The sequence below is a fragment of the Paralichthys olivaceus genome, chromosome 7, assembly GCF_024713975.1.
Source record: "Paralichthys olivaceus isolate ysfri-2021 chromosome 7, ASM2471397v2, whole genome shotgun sequence".
Lineage (NCBI taxonomy): Eukaryota > Metazoa > Chordata > Actinopteri > Pleuronectiformes > Paralichthyidae > Paralichthys > Paralichthys olivaceus.
Genome location: NC_091099.1, coordinates 5,057,354 through 5,078,642, shown reverse-complemented (window position 1 = coordinate 5,078,642; position 21,289 = coordinate 5,057,354). Strand labels below are relative to the sequence as shown.

The 21,289-nt window shown below is 43.4% G+C and overlaps 2 protein-coding genes across 5 annotated transcripts; both read left to right on the top strand.

The window, feature by feature from the left end:
* The first annotated feature begins 244 nt into the window (after positions 1 to 244).
* On the top strand, positions 245 to 7,218 carry th (tyrosine hydroxylase). The gene is made up of 13 exons (XM_020102110.2): positions 245 to 446; positions 864 to 1,067; positions 1,653 to 1,827; positions 1,923 to 2,011; positions 2,124 to 2,191; positions 2,303 to 2,353; positions 2,992 to 3,137; positions 3,258 to 3,393; positions 4,481 to 4,550; positions 4,635 to 4,691; positions 5,144 to 5,239; positions 5,357 to 5,490; positions 6,396 to 7,218. The coding sequence occupies exons 1-13, from the start codon at positions 363 to 365 to the stop codon at positions 6,553 to 6,555; spliced, it is 1,470 nt and encodes a 489-aa protein (XP_019957669.1). The 5' UTR covers positions 245 to 362; the 3' UTR covers positions 6,556 to 7,218.
* A 1,939-nt stretch (positions 7,219 to 9,157) lies between these two features.
* On the top strand, positions 9,158 to 16,388 carry igf2b (insulin-like growth factor 2b). 4 transcript variants are annotated; one of them, XM_020102187.2, is made up of 4 exons: positions 9,158 to 9,563; positions 10,482 to 10,632; positions 12,278 to 12,459; positions 13,950 to 16,388. In XM_020102187.2, the coding sequence occupies exons 1-4, from the start codon at positions 9,489 to 9,491 to the stop codon at positions 14,187 to 14,189; spliced, it is 648 nt and encodes a 215-aa protein (XP_019957746.1). In that variant the 5' UTR covers positions 9,158 to 9,488; the 3' UTR covers positions 14,190 to 16,388. The 4 variants fall into 4 exon arrangements, with proteins under 4 accessions (XP_019957746.1, XP_069384642.1, XP_019957747.1 ...); XM_069528541.1 differs by having other exon boundaries at positions 10,482 to 10,636; positions 12,282 to 12,459; XM_020102188.2 differs by lacking the exon at positions 9,158 to 9,563 and adding an exon at positions 10,052 to 10,293.
* Positions 16,389 to 21,289: the final 4,901 nt, after the last annotated feature.

Sequence of the window (21,289 nt, the reverse complement as noted above, 5' to 3'; positions counted from 1 at the left end):
AAATGTAAACGTTAGAAATGTAAATGATCTGTTTGTATAGGCTGCAAATAATGGGGGGGGGGGGGGGGGGGGGGGGGGGGGGGGGGAAGTCAGGTGTATAGATATACTCTAAATATACTGCTCCAAGTTGAGATGTGACTGATGGATTCTGCGCATTCATTGATTGGGGCGAGATTAGCGTGTTTGACGTCAGAAAGTGCAAATAAATGACCCCATAAAAAGAGGAAACCTGTCTGAAAAAACAGGGAAGGTCTGGGCGCACAGCAGCTGGAGAGGTTCTGAGAGCGCCACAGCTTCTCTGTCACTCCAGTCACACTCTGACACGCAGACACACAGCAGGAGACTTGTGACAAGAAGTAAATATGCCGCTTTCCAGCAGCTCCACGTCCTCCACTAAGGGCATCCGCAGAGCAGCATCCGAGCTGGAGAGGTCTGACTCCATCACGGTAAGAGATATCAAGTTTATCAAATGTTTTACACGGTTCAGTGTGTGGTCGTGTTCCAAGTGGTACGTGTGAATTTTATTCACAGGCTGTGTTGCGCGCAAAGAGCTTGGCGAGGTGCCCATTACGCACTGGCTCTGCCTGATACGCACAAGGATATTACGTGAAAGAAAACCAATTTAAAGCTAAAACCATCTAAAGTGTGAACTGAGGAAGCTACTCAGTCTTAGTAAGGTCTTACCTCGAGATTACTTTTCTATTTCTTCATTTGGAAATGTAAAGCGTCCATCTCCATCTTAATATCCAAGAGGTAAGAAAAGTTGCCTCACTCTGTTGTGTGCTTGTGCTCGGTCACAGTTGAGTTGAATCTTAATATTTGCAGCACGTGAGACTTAACTATTATTTATCTTATTTCAACAGTCTCCAAGATTCCTCGGAAGAAGGCAAAGCTTGATAGAGGACGCGCGCAAGGAGCGTGAAGCTGCGGCTGCAGCGGCGGAGGCTGCAGAGGTCAGTGAGCAGATCGTGTTTGAAGAAGATGATGGAAAAGCGCTGCTCAACATCTTCTTCACGTTGAGGAACACCAAGTCACCTGCGCTGTCCCGGGCACTGAAGGTTTTCGAGGTATCACGATAGATGCGTAAAAAAAGAATATTTAAAATTGAAATGTCGTGGAATTATAACGTTGTAACGGATTTTGAAGAATTTGATTTGAAGAATCAGGTATATAACCCATTAACGATAACAAATGTAAGGTTGCCAGGTCGTTAAAAGTCCCTCGTATAGGTGTTTATTCTTTATAACGAGAATAATGCAGTTATAATTCTTGGTGATTCATTATTTTGCTGGATATAAACCTCCGGACAAAATAAGTCTGTAATAAATTGAATTCGTCCAGATCATATGCAGCCCCTTCTCTGTTAAACACGATTTAAACAGGTTTAAATAATGAATCGATTCAGCTAAAACATAAAGTCATTTTATAAATGGTTCATTTGTACCAATAAGGTTTTAGAAAATGAATATGTGAATAATGTCTAATGATCATCAAATGATATTCCATATACTGGGTCAATAAATATACATGCACCAATGATGAGGTTAATGAGATTTGATGTGGTCTCTTTAAATAGAATATGAGTGTTACGCTTACAATTATATCCACCTCATAACTGAATGCCACATTTCAGCATGTTGATCGTATTTCAGACGTTCGAAGCCAAGATTCACCATTTGGAGACACGACCTCGCAGAAAGCTCAGGGACAGCGTGGAGGGCCTGGAGTACTTAGTCCGCTGTGAGGTGCACCTCTCAGACGTCAGCACTCTCATCAGCTCCATCAAGAGGAACGCAGAGGATGTGAAAACCACCAAAGAAGTCAAATGTAACTTCCTTTCACTGCTTTCATATTTTACTTTTGAAATTTTGCAGATGAGCAAAAAAAGATTTCAACCATTTACTGTTTCTTTGCTCTTTTAGTTCATTGGTTCCCGAAGAGAATAGCAGATTTGGACCGGTGTCATCATCTGGTCACAAAATTTGATCCGGACTTGGATCAGGACCATCCTGTGAGTATCAACTCTACCAGCCAACAACCATTGTCAATACACAAGTCTGTTGTGTGTTTGTCCAACATGTCGCAGAAATGTGATCAGTGTTTTATATATTGGATTTGAACAGGGCTACACAGACCTGGCCTACAGACAGAGGAGGAAGCTGATTGGTGACATCGCCTACAGATACAGACAGTGAGATATAGTCTTATGCCTTAATGCAGCCCAGCACTGACATCCATAAAAAGACAGACAGCAAACTAAAACCTGATTATTCCTGATGCACTTGTAAATGTTTTTCCTCAGCGGGGAGTCGATTCCTAAAGTGGAATACACAGAGGAGGAGATCGGAACATGGTAAGAGCTGCAGCTCCACGCTCATTTATGATGCATGTGGGGGCGGAAGATTTAGCATAAAATCAAAATCAGATTCATCTCACTGCTGAGTTTGGTTCGTCTTTCATGGATATTTGGCAAGTTATTCACACATGAGCGGGGTGTCTAAGCATTTGTTGGCAGGTTGAGCTCATCGGAGCAGGAAATACATCAGTGGGTTGCAGGAACACATGATTTGACAGGAAGAGATAACAAGACAATGGATTTTCACTTGAAGCCATAATTTCAGTTGGACAGTTTCAGTAAAAAGAAAAAAGCATATCTTAAGATTCATGATTCCACCAAATACCAGTTACTGAGGATCCTTATCTGATATTCTGCCCCATTCTTTAGATTTATACGGTTCTATATTCTTTATTCGGTTATTTGCACAGCAATTTTTAATATGAGGGCAACTCAATGTGCAGTCAAAGATATAAGAAAAATAGTAAACATTTTAATCTCACATTTCTATTTAATTTTATTGCCTTTTTTATTCCCTTGTATTTCCCCAGCATGGTATCAATAAAGTTTATCTTATCTTATCTTATCTTGGGACACAACTATTAGTTTGTTAAAAAAATTAATACAAATTATTTTTGAATTAAATCCCTGATCAGGCGAGAAGTCTACTCAACCTTGAGGGACTTGTACACCACCCACGCCTGCGGTGAATACCTGGAGGCCTTCCGCCTGCTGGAGAGGCATTGTGGGTACAGTCCAGACAACATCCCCCAGCTGGAAGACGTGTCACGCTTCCTTAAAGGTAAAGATGGGAAAAGACACTAAAAGAGGCATCACATATGAACACCAACATTCATTTTCCCTCTCTGACTCTTTATTTCCCATCTCATGAACACACACACACACACACACACACACACAGAGCGCACAGGCTTCCAGCTGCGTCCAGTGGCAGGTCTGCTCTCAGCCAGAGATTTCTTGGCCAGTTTGGCGTTTCGGGTGTTCCAGTGCACCCAGTACATCCGACACGCCTCCTCTCCCATGCACTCACCAGAGCCGTAAGTACAACCGTGACTTCTCCTGCTTTCCTCCTCACATAAGTCTGCTGTGTGTGCTGACAGTGTTTCTGCGGTCACGTTGATTAAATCTCTTTAGACTCTCACTCTGTACTTTGATAAAGCATTCGTTAATCTCAAGCTCAGTTCATTTCATTTATATTTCATTTAGATCAAAAACATGAAGCTGAAACATACAAACACACAAAGAGACAGCATTAAAGACGGACAATACAAATATTTAAAGCAAAAATACAGAGAGCACATGATGAAACTCCTGATGTACACTTTACTTTTTTAAAATTTTTATAAAGCTTTTATATATTGAGCTCTTTTCACTTTATTTGATCTAAATTGAATTATTGCTCTCATTGCATTACTGGGCAGACCTGTCCTACTCATCCAACACATTTTATTGTACTGTTGCATGTGTTAACTTACTTATATCGAATTAAACTTGAAATAAATACCGACAATTAATGGAGATCAAATGAAACAGTTGAATTAGAAAAATAATGAAATAATATTATTTATTGCAGTGTATTAAATATAGGAATGTAATATACCTTTAATATAAAGAATGATGCAATTTAAAAAATGTATTCTATTTAATTGCATTAAGTGTATTTTATCCTAAATGATAAATGATATGTCATTTTTGGCCAGGTTTTGTGACCTTTGACCTTTGACCTAATATTTAAATCTTGAGTCCAAGTAACTGTTTTTGCCAAATTAGAAGAAATTGCCTCAAGTTGATCCTGAGAAATCGTTTTTCACAGGAAGAGCGCAGATGAAAACACAATGCCTCCGGCCACAGCTGTCGAAGGCACAGAGGCATAAACACGGATGAAAAATTTAACTGAAGAAGTCGTCTTATATACAAGCAATCACAGTTTTCTCTTTCTTTCTTTCTTTCTTTCGTCAGTCTGGATGAAATTGAACTTCTGTCTTCAATTTTCCTGACCGCAGCTTTGTGATTCAGCCATGCTGAGCTGCCAGTTTGTGATAACAGTCTGTATTTGGTTAAATTGATCTGGGTTGGGATTCGGATCAAATCTGGTCATAGCTGATTTTTTCTCTTTCTCATCAGTGACTGCGTCCATGAGCTCTTGGGACACGTCCCCATGCTGGCTGACAGCACCTTTGCCCAGTTTTCACAGGTTAATGACAGACGGTCTTTCAGATATGTAGATTATTAGTTCCCGATTATATTTTGATGACAAATTGTTGATTGCTTGTTGCAGAACCTCGGTCTGGCATCACTCGGGGCTTCAGATGAAGATATTGAGAAACTGTCCACAGTAAGAATCACGTCCTCCAACTCCAGCAAATACTTAGGAACTGTGCAGAAAGGATTGATGTGGGGAGACGGGCTGGACCCTGTGTTTGACTTTTAAAATGCTAGACCCCTCTAGGCTTGTTGAAATGTGTTTGAACTCATGGTGTTTTCTCCGTAGAGGAAATATCGTTTCTCAGAACTGCACCAAAAACACTGTTTGGTCTGTGGCACACACAAAAGTCATTTTCTGGAAATAAATATTTTGACTGAGTTTTTTGTTTTTCAGTGAATCTCGCAAGAAAATGAAAGAGGAAAAAAAAAAAAATAGATTCTCCCCCCACTCTCCCAAAACAATCTGAGCCCACCTCCTCTCCCCCAAGTACCATATCTAAAATGTGACATATAAATAAATGGTTTGTCTGACCTGTTATTGTTCTTTTTCTCAGTCACTCTCTTTATTTTTTGTCCCATCAGCTCTACTGGTTCACCGTCGAGTATGGTTTATGTAAACAGAATGGTGAGGTGAAGGCTTACGGTGCTGGGCTGCTCTCCTCTTATGGAGAGCTTGTGGTGCGTTCCCCCGCATGTTTCCTTTGCTCTATGCTAAATGTCAATATCATCCACTAGATGATAAAGGTGCATCCATCACAGCTAATTCTCCATCTTTTCATTTTACCGTGAACGCAGCACTCTCTGTCTGACGAACCAGAGACGAGGGAATTCAAACCTGAGTCTGCAGCGGTTCAGCCTTATCAAGACCAGACGTACCAGCCCGTCTACTTTGTCTCTGAGAGCTTCTCAGATGCCAAGGAGAAATTCAGGTACTTTCTTTTTTGGCACAAACAGGCACAAAGAGAGAGGGAGAACAAAAAGAAGAAGAAAAAAAACCAATAAACAAAGAGGAGAGGGGTTATGTTAGGACAAGGTCAGAGAACAGCCAGCCAGCCCCTAAGGCCACAAATGTTTGTGGGTCAGCCATAGCAGCCAGAAGACAGCTGTTACTAATGTAGTGTTTCTTACCAAGGCAAAACGCTGGAGTTTTATTTGGCAAACACATCAAATGTTGCCCTGCAAAACAAGTGGCTTTAGTGGGTGTTTTGACAGTATTTGGTCTCTGGTAGAATATAGCACATGACATCTCCCTGACACACTGGATGAGAGGGTATCAGCACGGGAATGTTTGTGCAGCCCCGGCGTTGTAAATATGAAATATGAAAATGAAAGATTATAAATGTCACAGTGGAATAAGGAGGATATCCCGGGCTCCATACAGAACCACAACTAGAGGGACGGAATATTTGGATTTCCAAATCTCAGCCAGCGAAGCTTAATGAAGTGCTCATTGAAGACCTGAACTTTAAGGTCATATACGTTATTGCCTCCACGGATGAGGTTGTGTTCTCACTGTTTGGCCCTTTGTTTGTTGGTTTGTTTGTGAGCAAGGTTACACAAAAACAACTGGACAGATGTGCTCTAAACTTGGGGGAAGGAGGTGGTATGAGTCAGGGAGGAACCCTTTTCAATGTTGCTGCGGTTGTGTAACAGGGGGCAGATCAAGGACGTTTGTATCACTTTCTTAAACATTGTGAGATCGGGTGTTCTTCAACATTTCCACTTTTTTCCCAGGTTCATGGAGCGTGCTGAATAAAAATCGATAAAAATGATTGAATTTAAAGGGACTGGTAATTGGGCCTTGATTTCTGACATCTTCACTATCTTCCACCAGGACTTACGTGGCCAGTATCAAGCGTCCCTTCTCGGTGAGGTTCGACCCCTTAACCAGCAGCATCGAGGTCCTGGACAACCCGCTGAAGATCCAGGGAGGCCTGGAGAGAGTGAAGGACGAGCTGAAGATGCTGACAGAAGCCCTCAGTGTCTTGTCATGATGACGCCCCACTGTGTGACCATCCCACTGTTGTTTGCTTCCACTCCGCTGTGCTCGGCGACGTCCAATGTGTAAACGGGACCGATGTGTTCATCTCTCTCTCTGTGCTGTTCCTCCAGTTTGATGCTGTTTCTGATGAGCTGTTGCTTGTTGTGTTTGGCCGACAAGGTTGCAACCGCTAAAACCTCAACACGGCGAAGGTGAAGTTTCCAAAGATGTGTAACGCCTCGCTGGGTGTGGATATTGTGAAATGATGCTGCTTTACCCACTTGGCCATTCCTGCTTTTAAAGCAAGTTTATGTTGTTTAAGAATCATGTCAAAATTCGAACTAAAATCATAGGGAACTGTAATCATGAATGTATAAAAAATAAATAGATATGGTATAATTACTTTAGAAATATAATCATATGATAAAGTCTATATTAAAATCATGTTTGTTTTGTTTGGAAAAATATCTATCTGCTGTAATACAGGCTTTATTTTCCATATGTGAATTCAGTATTTGAGTGTTAAATGAAAATCTGCAGATTTATTTGGTTTTATGTTGTCTGTGTAAATGAGTTTAAAAAATGAATAATGAAATAAGCTTCCCATGTTATAAATTGTTGGCTATTGCTTCAGTAAAAAAAAGCCAAATAATAAATAAATGAAAATCTAAATAACCTTTGCTGTCATGTTTACAATGTTTTTTGTTCACAAATTATTATAGCACCTATTAGTTTATAATCTTTAATCACTCAGACATAAGAGTCATAATTTAAATTAGATGTAGTATATGAAATAACTACAAATCAAAATAACACTTTGCTGTCATGTTTGGATTACATTTTTAGTTCCAAATATTATAGTATGTATTTCGTCATGATAATCTTTTCCTGTCAGGTCTAAACAGAAATGACTCGAATCATAATTAAAGTAATATTTCTTTTATTTAGATCCTCTGTGTTAAAGGCTGAGTATTACCAGTACAATCAAACATTAGTTTGGCTTAATGTTGTTTTTGTCATGACGTGCTATATAATGAATGATGAAATATGCCTCCCATGTTATGAACTCTATGTAAAATAATACTTAGTCATGACTTAGCATAGCATTTTTGTGGTCATGTTAACAAGTTTCAGTTCCAAAACTCCCACATAACAAAAAACATGTTTAAAAGTATGTAATTCTTTATTTTTTTTATTTTTATTTTTTCAATAGTTTCCTCTCAGGTCTGATCAGAGAAGCAGAAATCACTCAGTCATCCATATCATAATTTAATGATGCTCGGCTACATAACAGTTCACATGTGTCTGCCACAAGAGGGGGCACTGCTGCACTTAGTGTTCTCCTGATGTTCAAATCACAGCAGATTCTTCTTGAGCTTATTAAAGGACTTAACCTTCCTAATTCTCTCCTCCTGCCTTTAATCACAGTGGGACGTTTTGCAATGTTACTGGATGCTCCAAAACAAGCTGATAGTGACAAAATGAGCTCATGGACAAGTGGAGAGGGGGATGGAGCTTAAAAATACATTTAAATCAAATACAGCAAAGTTTTCAATGTAAAAACAAATTAATATGTCATAGAGCTACAAAATTGCACAGGGGACTATATTGATTCAACTCAAATTCACCAAATTAATGATTGATTCCGTGAGAAAGACAGATCTCCAGCTGCTCGGACAGGAGGTCGTGAATCAGATCCTGGACCAGCAGTTCAACACAAACCAGAAAACCTTCCTCCCCAACCTGCAGAGGGCTGAGACAAACAAATGGAGGTCTGGAACCACTAGGTGTCAGTGTGAGTCTGAAGACGTGCTCAGGTCTTCACCTTCTGTAGGAACACTCACTTATATAAAGGAGCAGCGACCAAACAAAAAGTGAATGTGCTTATATGTCACATATTTTCTAGCTCTATGTATGCAGATTATTTTTTTGTCTATAAACCTGAGCATGCAACATCTGGATGTGGCTTTGTTGTGAGAAACATCTGCAATGTTTGACACATGCATGTTTTGTGTGTCTGTGTGTGTGTGTGTGTGTGTGTGTGTGTGTGTGTGTGTGTGTGTGTGTGTGTGTGAGTGTGTGTGTGTGTGTTTGGGGGGGGTTGCACGTTTATCCATCCTGACCTGGACCAGTGGTGACTTCCCTCCGCGCACATCAGTCACTGCTGCATCATCTCTCCGCCTCAGCCCCACTGTTCCACTCCGCCTCCCCTCAGGTAGGACCACAGCCTCACTAATCAACCTCCACCCCCCTCCTCCTCCTTCTCCTCCACCTCCTCCTCCTCCTGCTCTGTCAGTCACTGTTTGACCCCGGTGACTTCATCTGCACCTGAGTCAGAGGGAGAAAGCCACAGACCTCGGGCCACGCACGCTGCTGCTGCTGCTGCTGCCTCCTCTCCTCCTCCTCCTCTCCTCCTCCTCCTCCTCTGAAGCGTTCATCTTAATTACAGCAGGGCGGAGACATTGACATTCTTTTTTGGAGTCTGAGGAATTGCTTCTATTCTTGCTCCCAGTCTGCGCACTGTGTGTAAACACTGTGATTGCAGGTTTGCGCCGCGCGTAAACGTGGAAAATACCTATGGAACCGGTCTACACCGTGGTGACTCTCACTCTCCCCCTCTCCCCTTTTCTCTTTCTTTGGCTTTTTCTCCGTTTAAGCACTTTTCCATAAAACGTTTTTTTTTTTTTTTTTTTTTACCAGCCGTGAGGAGGAGGAGCGAGGGGGTGGGGTGTGGGAACGAGGGGCGTGTTTTGGTATATAACACTTCTCACTGTGAAGTTTTGCCTGTCGCCTGGTCTTTGGGACAGCTTGTCACACATCATCCCTATAGCCTCACCAACTGGGAAACTAACTCACCTGCAATCCCTCCAACCAAATACCCCTCCACCACCTCAACCACAACGCTTTCTTCTTCTTTATTTTTTATTTTGACTACTGCCATCTGACATGGAGACCCAGCAAAGACACGGACAGCACTCACTTTGCCACACCTGCCGGAGAGCGGAGAGCAGCAGACTGAAGGTAACCAGAGGGGGAACCTGTGCATGTACTCTTAAAAGACCTCTGGCTCTGAGGTGTAGCTGCGTCTTCTTGAGCTCATGCATTGCTCGCTTTTTCTTTAATTTTTTTTTTTTTTTTGTGCAATGTGGCATTTTCATTTGCATGCAAAGGGGAGAAACTTCAGTCTGCAGACGTGCCTTGGATGAAGCCTTCGGGGGGTGGGGTGGGGGGGGGGCAGCTTTTGCAACAGGTTATGTGAAAAGGAGGATGTGGGGAAAAAAGGAGTTGAGAGGTGTTTTTTATTCTCCTTGTGTCTCTGCTCTTGGTCTGGATGTTGCGGGGGGGACTCGCAGCAAACAGCTGGTCCTCTCGCCGGCAGATAGGGGGCGGTGCAGCAGGTTTGCAGGGTCAGTGAGCTCGCTACAGGGTGAGCAGGGGGGGAATATATGCTGAGTCTGGCTTTTTCAGATAGTTAACTATCGAGCAGCCGGTCTTGCAACTTCTGGGGGGGGGAGTTGTGTAAGAGAGTGAGGCGCAGAGATACCGTCTCCTTCAGTTTTTTTTTCCTGCAGAATAAGCACTTCTCTCAGGTGCCACATGGTGACAAGAGATAACTGTGGAGGTGGAGGTGAAAACTGCACATTTGGCACCTTTTGTTTCGTGCGGTGAGACCGTTTTTAGTCCTGAGTTAGTGGGTCAGTGCGTGAACAAGAGACTTAAACCCTGGAAGTCGAACATCTTGCGCGCAAATGTGAGTGCGCACAGAGTGGATCCTCTTACAGCTGTATCACTCCCAACATCTGGCTGTCATCTGAGAATTTCCACACAAGCTTTCATGTGCACGACTCGTGGAAACGCATGGTTGCATTTGTTGAGCCGATGTTTTTGTGCTGAAAATGTCGTATTTATTTTATTTTGTTGTTGTTTTCTTGTGTGCAGGTCAAGAAGATGTCTTCGTCCAGTCGTGCGCTGCTGTTTGCTTTGGCCCTGACGCTCTACGTTGTGGAAATGGCCTCGGCGGAGACGCTGTGTGGGGGAGAGCTGGTGGATGCGCTGCAGTTTGTCTGTGAAGACAGAGGCTTCTATTTCAGTAGGTTTCGATGCATTTTCTTTTAAAACACGAGCTGCACGAATGTTGAATCTATTCTTTTTTTTCTTCCTCTCTGTGGAGTCTTTCTGTTGTTCGTTCGCGCACATCTGTTTGGATAGCTGAGTCTATCTCGCTCTTGTCTGTGGCTGTGTGGTATGCGTGTATGGTGTTTTTCTTTCTCTCTCCCTCTCACACATACACACACACACACACACAGAGTGGGAGACAGAAAGGAGAGTGAGAGGGAGATTATAGCCAGCTGTGCGCCTCCAAGACCTCGTCCAGGCCGCTCCTCTGCTGAGCGTGCGCATTCTGCCCGCACCTCTCATTGCATATGAAAGGCCGGCGAGCTGTGTGAAGGCACACACGACCCAGCGCGACACAATGGGCCGCTTGTTTACCAGTAAAGTAATAGCACCCCAAGAGGCATACCAGTCACCTCAGCACCAGTGTTCCCAGGCCAGGCGACCACACTGATGAGTAGCAGAGAGGGGGAGGAGGAGGGGAGAGAGAGAGAAGGGGAGGGGAGGGGAGGGGGGGGTGATGTCAGGTTAAGAGGAAAGATCATTAACATCAATTCTGATCATTGCTTCCATTGTGGCAATGATGGGAATAGCTGTAAAGCATTGTGTGAATGCATTGTGGTGGCTGCTAATCCTCCCAGTAGATAAGCTGCTGTTTGCACAGAGTGCAGAGTTTGCCACAAACACAACTTCACCTCTGGTGTCGTCTCCGCAGCAGAGGAGACACTTTTTTTTCTTCTTCCTCTTTTTTCTTCAAAATGATATTAGCCCACCTCCCACCCTCTGCGTTTTTCGCCTTTGTGAGACAGGCGGGCTTCTTTGTGCGCTGCTTGCCACAGAAGCTTCTCTCCCAATCAGAAAGATCATTATCCAATTTGGGCCAACATAGATGTGCCTCCCCCTTCCTCCTCCTCTCTTTGCCTTCTCCTCCCCCTGGGTCACCCTCTCTTTTCTCTCACATGTTCCTCTTCCTTCATTCAGATCTAGCCTCCCCTCTCATGAGATTTCTCCAACATTGTTTGTGGGGCACAGGACTTCAAACAAGGCCTGTATTGATTGCGGAGAGTGCTCCCCTGTGCAACATGCTAACCATCCGCCCTCACCTTGTTCTCTACCTTTTACTCTCATGCCTCTTCTCTCCCTCTTTTGTTTTGTATTCTTCCCCTCTGTTTTGACCACCTCTCTATGCTGATCCCTGTTTTCTCTCTACCTCGCTGCCCCTCCTCTGCTCGCTCCTTCCTCATCCTCTTTATCTCTGCTGACTTGATAAAGGACAAGGTCACAGAAGAGTTTCCATTTTATGTATTTGCTCACCCAAAGGTCTGTCTGAGAGCCTAGTGGTCTCTGTCACACTCTTTCAGTGTCCACAGCGCAGGGTGTTTACTTGTGTATTCACTCATTAAAGGACTTCCAGATAGCCTTAATCAGATTATCCTCTACAAACAAAAAGATTTGTTGCTGTTGGTCATAGATTTCCTTTTATCCTCTTTGCCCCATGGACTGCTATGATTGTTTAAGTAATCCTGCAAAAACAACCTAGATTCATTACTGATGCCAGTGTTGTGTGCTCAGGCCTTAACCTCACCCTCCTCATCGCCTGTCTTCACCTTGTTTCTCCTCAGGTAGGCCAACCAGCAGGGGTAGCAACCGGCGCCCCCAGAACCGTGGGATCGTAGAGGAATGTTGTTTCCGTAGCTGTGACCTCAACCTGCTGGAGCAGTACTGTGCCAAACCCGCCAAGTCCGAAAGGGACGTGTCGGCCACCTCTCTACAGGTCATTCCCGTGATGCCCGCACTAAAACAGGTACATTTTAAGAACAACAGCAACACACCAGTATGGGAAACAATGCTAATCCTCCTCCATATCTGTACTTCGATCTCCTGCGCCTCTATTCACCTCTGAGCCTTGCCCCCATGTCCCTGACACTGAGTGCAGACTGAAACCCACGCAGAGACAGGTTTATCTTGTTAAATGGTCACTGGTAAGCAGTTACCTTTCATGCAAAGTGCTGATCATCGTGGAAAACAGTCACAGAGACAGTCACAGCACATTAGAGTTAGGAAAAGGCAGAGTCATTCTCAGAGACTGGAGTGTGTGTGTGTTTGTGTGCGTGCATGTGTGCGTGCATGTGTGAGAGAAAGAAAACCTGTGAGATCGCGAAGACTGTTGGTCCGGAACAAAACAATGTGTTCTGAGTGTTTGATTATTAGTCACGGAACAGCAAGCTCCCCAAAACTGGCGTGCGTTTTGATCCTTGCGGTCAAAAACACCTGAGCTGGCCAGCAGAGGTCGTCTGAAATATGTCACAAACATGAAGGCGGCCGTCAAAGCGTTTCAGGGTCTTTCACAAGACTGAGCCGAGGCTGGTCACAAGACTGAGCTGTGGCTGCTTTCCAGACCTCTTAAAAAATCCCTTCAGCCTTTCTCTCGGACAAGAAGAGAAGGACGTCTGAAGTGTTTCTGCTTCGACTTTTTAGAAAATCAGTGTCCGTTGCGTGAGATTGCTCGTGACGTAAAAAAAAAAAAAATGGATGAATATGACAAACGGAGGAGGAACGTAATGGTTCTTCTGTCTGAAATACGATAAAGAGGCTGCGAGGGAATTAGTTGGGACATGTCCCTAGTTTGTCTGGGCAGGGAGAGTTGATGGGTACAGGCTGCTCCGAGGGCCAGCTGTGTTTAGCCTATTGAGCAGGCCTGAAGTGAATGAAGGGGGATAAACACTCTTCAAGTGGCAGGACCAAAACAAGCCATTCAGATGAAGCACTTGCTACTCGCGCATAAATTCTAGCTGCGCTGACGCCACTCCCACTGTGTCTCCGTCTGTGGTGCCCAACACAACACCTCGTGTTGTTCAGAAGATTTTCCTGTGCACGAATAGAGGCTTTGAGATGACAATGTGTGGTTTGGTTTGGTCTGCGGAGGTTAGTCAGTTCAGCGGGTCGTTGGGTGAGCGGCGACGTGCTCCTCATATGTATATGAGGCGAGTGACCGCCCTTCCTTTTGACAGTATGTTAAAGAGGCTGAACTAAGCACTTGTTGACAGCTTCTCTCAGTCAAGGAAACCAAAACAAGGGCAAGTCAGAGGCGAGGCGAGTCTGTTATGACGCTCAGCGCTATAAGAATGACATTTGATTTCCATTCGAGCGGCCCAACAATGACTGAATCTTTTCAGAAAGTAAACAAAGCTTTACTCCATTGTAATAACTTCTCGCACCGTATCTTATCAACACTAATGAACTGACATCCTCTTTTCCCCTTTTTCCTCTATTTTCGCCTGCACGCCACAATAGGAAGTCCCGAGGAAGCAGCATGTGACCGTGAAGTATTCCAAATACGAGGTGTGGCAGAGGAAGGCGGCCCAGCGGCTCCGGAGGGGTGTCCCCGCCATCCTGAGGGCCAAAAAGTTTCGAAGGCAGGCGGAGAAGATCAAAGCACAGGAGCAGGCAATCTTCCACCGGCCCCTGATCAGCCTGCCCAGCAAACTGCCGCCCGTCTTGCTCGCCACGGACAACTATGTCAACCACAAATGAGCCCGCCGCCAGCCCTTTGCACAGACAAGAGTTTGGAGGGAGAAAAAAAAGACTAGGGGATTATAGCTTTGTCTCTGACGTCATTTCTGTGGCAGTCCTCTCTGACCTCCCCTGCCCTGTCCGAGCCCACCAATCCCTCCCCCTGCTCTCATCCACTACTTCTTGACCCTCTGGCTCTTTTCTATTGCCCCCGTCAAACCCACCCACCCACCCTCCTCCGGCGCACAAACATGCCTTCACATTCTTCCTGTCTGAAGTCTTTCGCTCCCTCTCTTTCAGTCACTGACACAAAAGGCACAAACACAAATGATGAACAAAAAGTTAACAATTCGGCTGAATGCAATTCAGGTGGATCCTTAAGCAAAAGAAAAAAGGGAAGAGAGAAAAGAAGATGAAAGAGATCCGTGGTTCGCAAGTGTCAAGAGGACACCCAGCGGAATGTTTTTTTGTCCTTGCGGAAGACAACTGAAAGTGAAGAGCAGCTTGCATGAAAGAATCCATTCCACATCATTTTTCCTGAGGCAAAAAGAAAATCTCTGTTAGTTCTTTTTCTCATTAGTTTGCACCTCTACCTATAAAGGGACTTCCACACTGTAAGGAATTATTTTGTAAAATTAGATTCCTGTTCCAGCACCTTTTGATCACAAACAAAAAGCAGAAAAGAGTCTGCAAAATTGCACATTGCCACGGATTACGTCAAAGTAAAGAAAAAAATGGCACTATTTTTTTATGAACAATGAACGTGTAGCTTAAAAAAATGTCATGGTGCTAGCTTTGGGAATGGACTCAAAGAAGAGGTTGAAAAGCACGTTTTTTTTCTTTGAATGAATATTAAAACTTTCCGTTTTAAGGAAAGTGTGACTTTAAAAAAAGGAAAATAAAGGATCTGGGGGCGCTCCTGGCAGTGGCAATGTCAAGGGGGAAGTGTCACTGAGAAAAGATATGGGCTGTGTTGGCGTCTGGGCTCACAGCGAGTGCTAGCGGCTGCTCATCACTAGCTTGCCAGCATAAGCGGCAAGAGGGACCTGAGACCCAGTCCCCCGTTCCTCCCGTCCCTCTGAGGCTGCCGGACACAGGGAGCAGTGTGGGGACACATATATGGGACACCGTGGACCGGCTGGATTGGGACAGTACTACAGTTCTGGGACAGTACTTCCTGTTCGCCATGGCTTTGCAGACTGCTCTGACAGGAAGTTTCATGGCATGGACATAGAGCGAGTGGGATAATGATGATTATATTTTATTTTGTCTTTTTTTTTTTCTGTTTTCTTTTCACATCAATGTTTCAATGAAAAAAGGAAAACCCCGTCAGTTTCTGGTACCGTGACATTCCTGTTTTTGCAAGTTAGGCATTTTTTTCTGTTTCCATGGTAATTATTATGATGTTATTTTACAGTTCTAAAGAAAGGCACAAAATTTCAATTCAAAGGGAAAAAAACAGCAATAATGTCAACTAACATTTTATTTTTTATTGTATATCAGTAGTATTCACATGCTTTTGCCTGAAAACAAATACTTGAATATATATATATATATATACATCTATATATATATGTATATATACATACTGTATATATACATATATATAAATATAGATATATAATTAGTTTCCAGGGACGTTGTGTTATTTTCCTTTAGTCTGAGCTGTATCTTGCGTAATGAGCCGCCAAGCTTTTTTGTTTGTTTGTTGAAATACAAATAAGGGCACTGTATAAAGGCATTATTTATTTTATTATAAAATATATTTGAAAAATTGGTCCAAATAATATACGTAGCACTGATGCTCAACTGACGGATTTATTTTGTATGATCTCTGTTTTCCAATTGGAGTTGTAAGGCTTTTTTGTAGATGCTTTGTACCAAAAATAATGTCTCTTTTTTTCTCCTTTTTTTTTTTTGTTTTCCATAGTTACTATAAATTAATATTTTAACAGCAGCATAGCCTGGATTGCTTAGGCATCTTATGTCACAGAAATAGGCACATACTCTGAATACGTTGGGTCTGCATGGACTTCCAGAAGCCTGTCAGGGTTGTCTGTGAAAAAGGAAAGCATCATTGAGTGATTTTATCATTGGAAAAAAAAGTAACTGTTCAACATTGATTGTACTCAAACCCACTATGTTTTTTTTAAAGCCACTTTAGTATTGATGGCGGGGAGAATGATCAGTCCTTCATTAAATCATGTCTTTGTAATTATGCATGGTGTCCTATGGTCTTCTGAGGAGCATCTTGCGTGTGTGCCAGTGCCACGGCCGCGTGTTGGTTCCGGTCACGAGGCCGTAAACGTCCAGTCAGCTGTAGAGCAGAGTTAGGATTCAGCTTACATGTGACTCACATGTGTCTATGCCCTAATTGGAGGTAATGATGTCGTTAGCGTGACGTTAGCAACCATCAGAGGTCAACTAGAGGTCATTGTCTAATCAGGAGATCTTTTCATCTGTCTTTCTTTCTCTCTATCGATCTATCTTCTATCTATATGTCTGTCTGTCTGTCTGTCCATCTATCTATCTATCTATCTTATAAATGTCTTTTACATATCTTACATCTATCTATCTTTTCTCCTGTCCTCTGTTTGTAGAAGACAATGTCCCCGATCGTACACCACCACTATGTATGTGTATTTGCAGTGGTGGCGGAGCCGTCATGCGTTTTGATGAAGGGCTAACATGCTGAACCATTTGTGAAGCACTCAGGAACAAAAACACAATCTACGCTCTCCGAGGGAGAAGTGGAGTTAGTCTCTGAGTGTCTAAGTAATATCGAGTTGTGCAGCTGAGGTTGTCACCTGTTACCTGGCCACAATGATACAGCTCTCTGCAACTAACCACTGAAGCCCATGTCAGAAACAAGGTCATCCTGTGCCACATCATAGTCTCCTCCTCCATTGTGTCATGCGTCACCCCATGAAATGGAGACTTAATGGATACTCGCCATACTGCGGTGAAGAGTCAACCCAATACTTTCTATCTTCTTTCTGTCAGAGAGATCTCAATTATCAAGGCTGCGTCCTGTCTCTAATTATATTCTACTTCAGTTGTGCAACAAAGCAGGCAGTGCAATTATTATTATTATTGTTATTATTATTGATATTATTATTATATTTTCTATTTTATTCTATATTTTCCTGCTAGGACTGCATTCATTCACTATTGTAATGTTCAAACAGGCTACTCTAGTGTTCTTATGAATGGCGTGAAAGACAACCACTTCTTTTCGCTGAATATGAAGAGATACATTGCCGAGCAATGGCAACTTTTTCTGTGTCAGTAGCTCACTCAGCCTGTGTGTATTTTATTGATTTAACCTCTGCACGCTAGAACGTCCGAAATGCACAATTCATGTACTTTCATTTTTAATATCAATAAAAAAAACATTTTATCAAACGTACAACGTCTAAAAGATTTACTGCTTTGTTCAGTGTATCTGCCTGTCCTGGATGTGTGTTAACATTGTTCGCTGTGTGTAGAGCTCCAGGGCCATTTTTGAAATCTTTTTATATAAATTAAACCGTATGTACCCTGTAAATGATTTATTACATCTTAAGGCCTTGCAAAGAATCTCCAGCTGCTTTTAGCACCCTCTCTCTTCCTCTCAACCACCCACCATCCCCCTCACTCCCTCCCTTTCCTCTCCTTTTCTCTCCCTATCTCTCCGCCTGCCTCCACGTCTGTCTGTCTGTCTCTCTCCTGCTCCATGATTGTGCAAAGTGTGCCAAAGTGGAAATCAGCACTCACAGAGTGGCAAGCTGGCTGGCCGCAACTCCTCAGCCCTTTCCTCTGCTGCATGCCACACTAAACCTGACCTGTTCTCACTGCCTCCGACACACCCATCCGTACATCCATCCCTCCATCCTCCAGCGGCTTGCTAACTACTGGAGCAAGCTGCACTTCAGCGGCTAAGTATAGTAACCAACATGTCTCAAATTATTACATGCATGTAGCTGAAAATGGCACGACCTTTCATTGTTGACATGCATACACATACCCACCCATGGGATGTCTGTTGAGGGGCAGATTTAGAGTATATTCGTTCCCAGAAGGGAACTGTTTTAGACACTGAGGTTATCTTGGTGCAGCGCAGGATGAGAGAGTTCAAACTGCACAGCCAGAAGAGGCAGAAATCTCCTTTTCTTTGGCTGCAATGTGTTGCTTCTGGGAACAGTGTAGAATCTGGTCGGCTATCGTTGTGGAGGAGCGTGTGTTCTGTTCTTTATGGTCATAAATCACTCAATTAAATCACCTCTGCCTGTCTCATGAAACCTCATTGCCCCACGAAGGAGTTCACTGTCCTGTGAAAAGAGGGAAAAACACTCAGCTGGAAGTGCACGCTGTCAAAAATAGTTCATTTCTGAAAGATGGCTAGAGGCTTCACAAGTTCACACACAATCATGCACATACTGAACTTGCATGCAAACACATGCAGATGTTCACATATTTTCTCTTTCAGCAAGTGAGTCCTGCAGCATTACTCAGTTCCCTGTATTGATACATGCATTATTAGTGCAGTGTTACTCATTCCCATTACAACATTTTATTCTCACACTTTCTTTACCCTTACGACAGGTGTGTGTGTGGGTGCGTTTTTGTGTGCGCGCGTGTGTGTGTGTGTGTACCCGCCCTGGGACTCAGCCTGTTCCCTGCAGGTGTTTATACATAGTGGGAGTCTTTCGAGCTTGGAGATGAGAACAGGGACTCTCTGGTCCTCAGGGCTCATCACGTCACCACTGTGCCTGGCAGGGCAGCATCTGGCACAGCATAAATCAACCAAAACAAGCTAAACTGGGCCAGCGTGAGCCAAGACACATACTTGTTTCATGACTGTTGAGTTTGATGGTTGTGTAGGTTTGGTCTTGTTAAGATCATTAAAGCTGATACTGCAGTGGTGTGGGAGTTTAGTGTAGATAGACTCAGGGAGATTACAGTGTCATTTATTATATTAACGATTTATTTCCGCCAAAACATCCACAGAGCTGAACGATGTAAAAAGGCTAGAAAGGATTTGTCTCGTGTCCAAGGTATGCATGTAATTTGGGAAGGTGCATTTTAACTTGTTGTCCAATTTAAATTTACACATGCTTCTAAATGCGGAGCCGAGACTTGAAATCACTATAACATTATCCTAAATAAGTAAACAATGGAAGGAACGCAGAAATGCCACCTCAACCTAAACTGGTGTAGCCAAATAAACCATGAACCCAAAGCCGTGCATCCATCCCCATCAGAGAGGCCTCCTGAACTGTGGAGCGGAGTGTAGATGTGGGTGGCACAACTCTCCCAGGCCTGACATTGGAAACTGCCAAAGAGCACACTAGAGTTAGTTGTGGTTGGCCGGATGCACGGGATGCATGTAAGGCCAGGCCAACTATTGAGGCACAGGGTTTGGCAAGCCCAGACCATCACAGCCCAGTGTGGCCACACAGGCCAATTAAGACAGGCCTTCTCCTCTCCTTCTTCTCCTCCCCTCTTCTGTCTCTCTTTCATCTCTCGCTCTCTCTTTATCTCTCACTTTCTCTCTTGTACTCCCTCTCTCTTTCTCCCAATCCTCACAAAGCGTGCTCACACATTCCTCCTCTCCCACTTTTCCTCCCTAATTGCCATGGACTGAAAAGAGGGATGGAGAGAGGGGAATGAGATTGAGAGAAAGAAACAGAGAGAGGGAGAATCGGAGGGAAAGGGGGTCATACCACAGAACATCTATGGCCAGAACAAACTGTACTGGCCCCTTGAAATAGTCAAAACTCTTATGTGTGGTGTGTATGGCCTCCAGCGTCCACCACCCCCTCTCCGTCTTTCGTTAATTACACAGAAACACAACTATTTGGCTAATTTCCCCTAAGAGCTTAATTCCATAATGTAAAATATAATTCAATCTACATCCTTGCATGGGCTCTGAGGTGGTTACGGCAGAGCCAGAGTATAAAGAGGTGATTGTGTTTCTTCAGCGCCCCACAAAACTATCTAATTGTTGATTCCTAATCAACCAGGAGCCGCGAGGAGGCTTTTCTAATTATGTAACCGTAGGTTCTGACATATGAACAATGAAGTGAAAGTGTTAGTGGCTTTTCTGCAAAGAAAACTATGCGTGGAGAGGAAAAGAGGGTCAGATGCATTGAATTTTGATCTTGAACAAGTCAGTTTGCCGTTAACGTGTTGTCATAAACGTAATTCTTGAGTATGATTCTCTTTAAAGAACAGTATGAAATCATTTCTAACGTGTAAAATACAAAGTTTGAATTCAAGAGTATGTGGATGAGACAAAAACAAACTATTTCAGCGCACACAAAAACAACTGCACAATGTCAGTGTTTGTTTTTGGTCTACGTCTGACAGTCTCCCTGCAGCCCACTCACGCACTAAACATAGAGCGCTTCGGACGCTACATTTGTAAAGTATCACAATTTTGAGGATTCTGGTGTCTTTGTCAACACAGCAGGGAAAAGGTCAGAGAAACAACAGGAGAAATGAGGATGTGACAAAATGCGTGGAGTAGACTCGTATTCTGCAGGACCAGAACATGGGAAATGAGGTGGTTAAGCCATACAAAATCATAACAAAGGGGGAAGTGGTTTCCAGTGTGGTCACTGGGTCATTGCATGACAATTTCCTCTTACTGGAAAACAAGGGGGTCACAGCTTCACACTGAAATATACTCTGTGTGTGGTGCACAGACCGCCTGAGCTATACTTACTCACAGGGGTCAAAAGTTACACTCTGTCGTCGCTCACATTTAATGTTTAAAACTATTTGTGTCTTTCGTACAAGCAACAGATTAAAACATCAGTGCTCTCATTCTGCATTTTATCTTCAGCCGTGGTCTCCATCACTTTCGGCATTTCTCAAAGACTCGTGGATTTGTTAAAGGCTAAATTTAATTGGAGGTGTTGCAGGAAGAGTGAAGTGGGTGGCAGTAAATGTTTAAAAGCAAAACGCTGCACTTAATTAAACAAGGAGGTCAGCATCTTGTAACGTTTAAAGTTTCTGAGTTTTTAACTTTAACATTATCCAGGTGGGTCCTTACTTCACTCTCTCAGGGAATTCATCATTGTTGCACGTCAGTGTCACTATGTGGAGGTCACTGGGGCACTACCTGGTACCACACA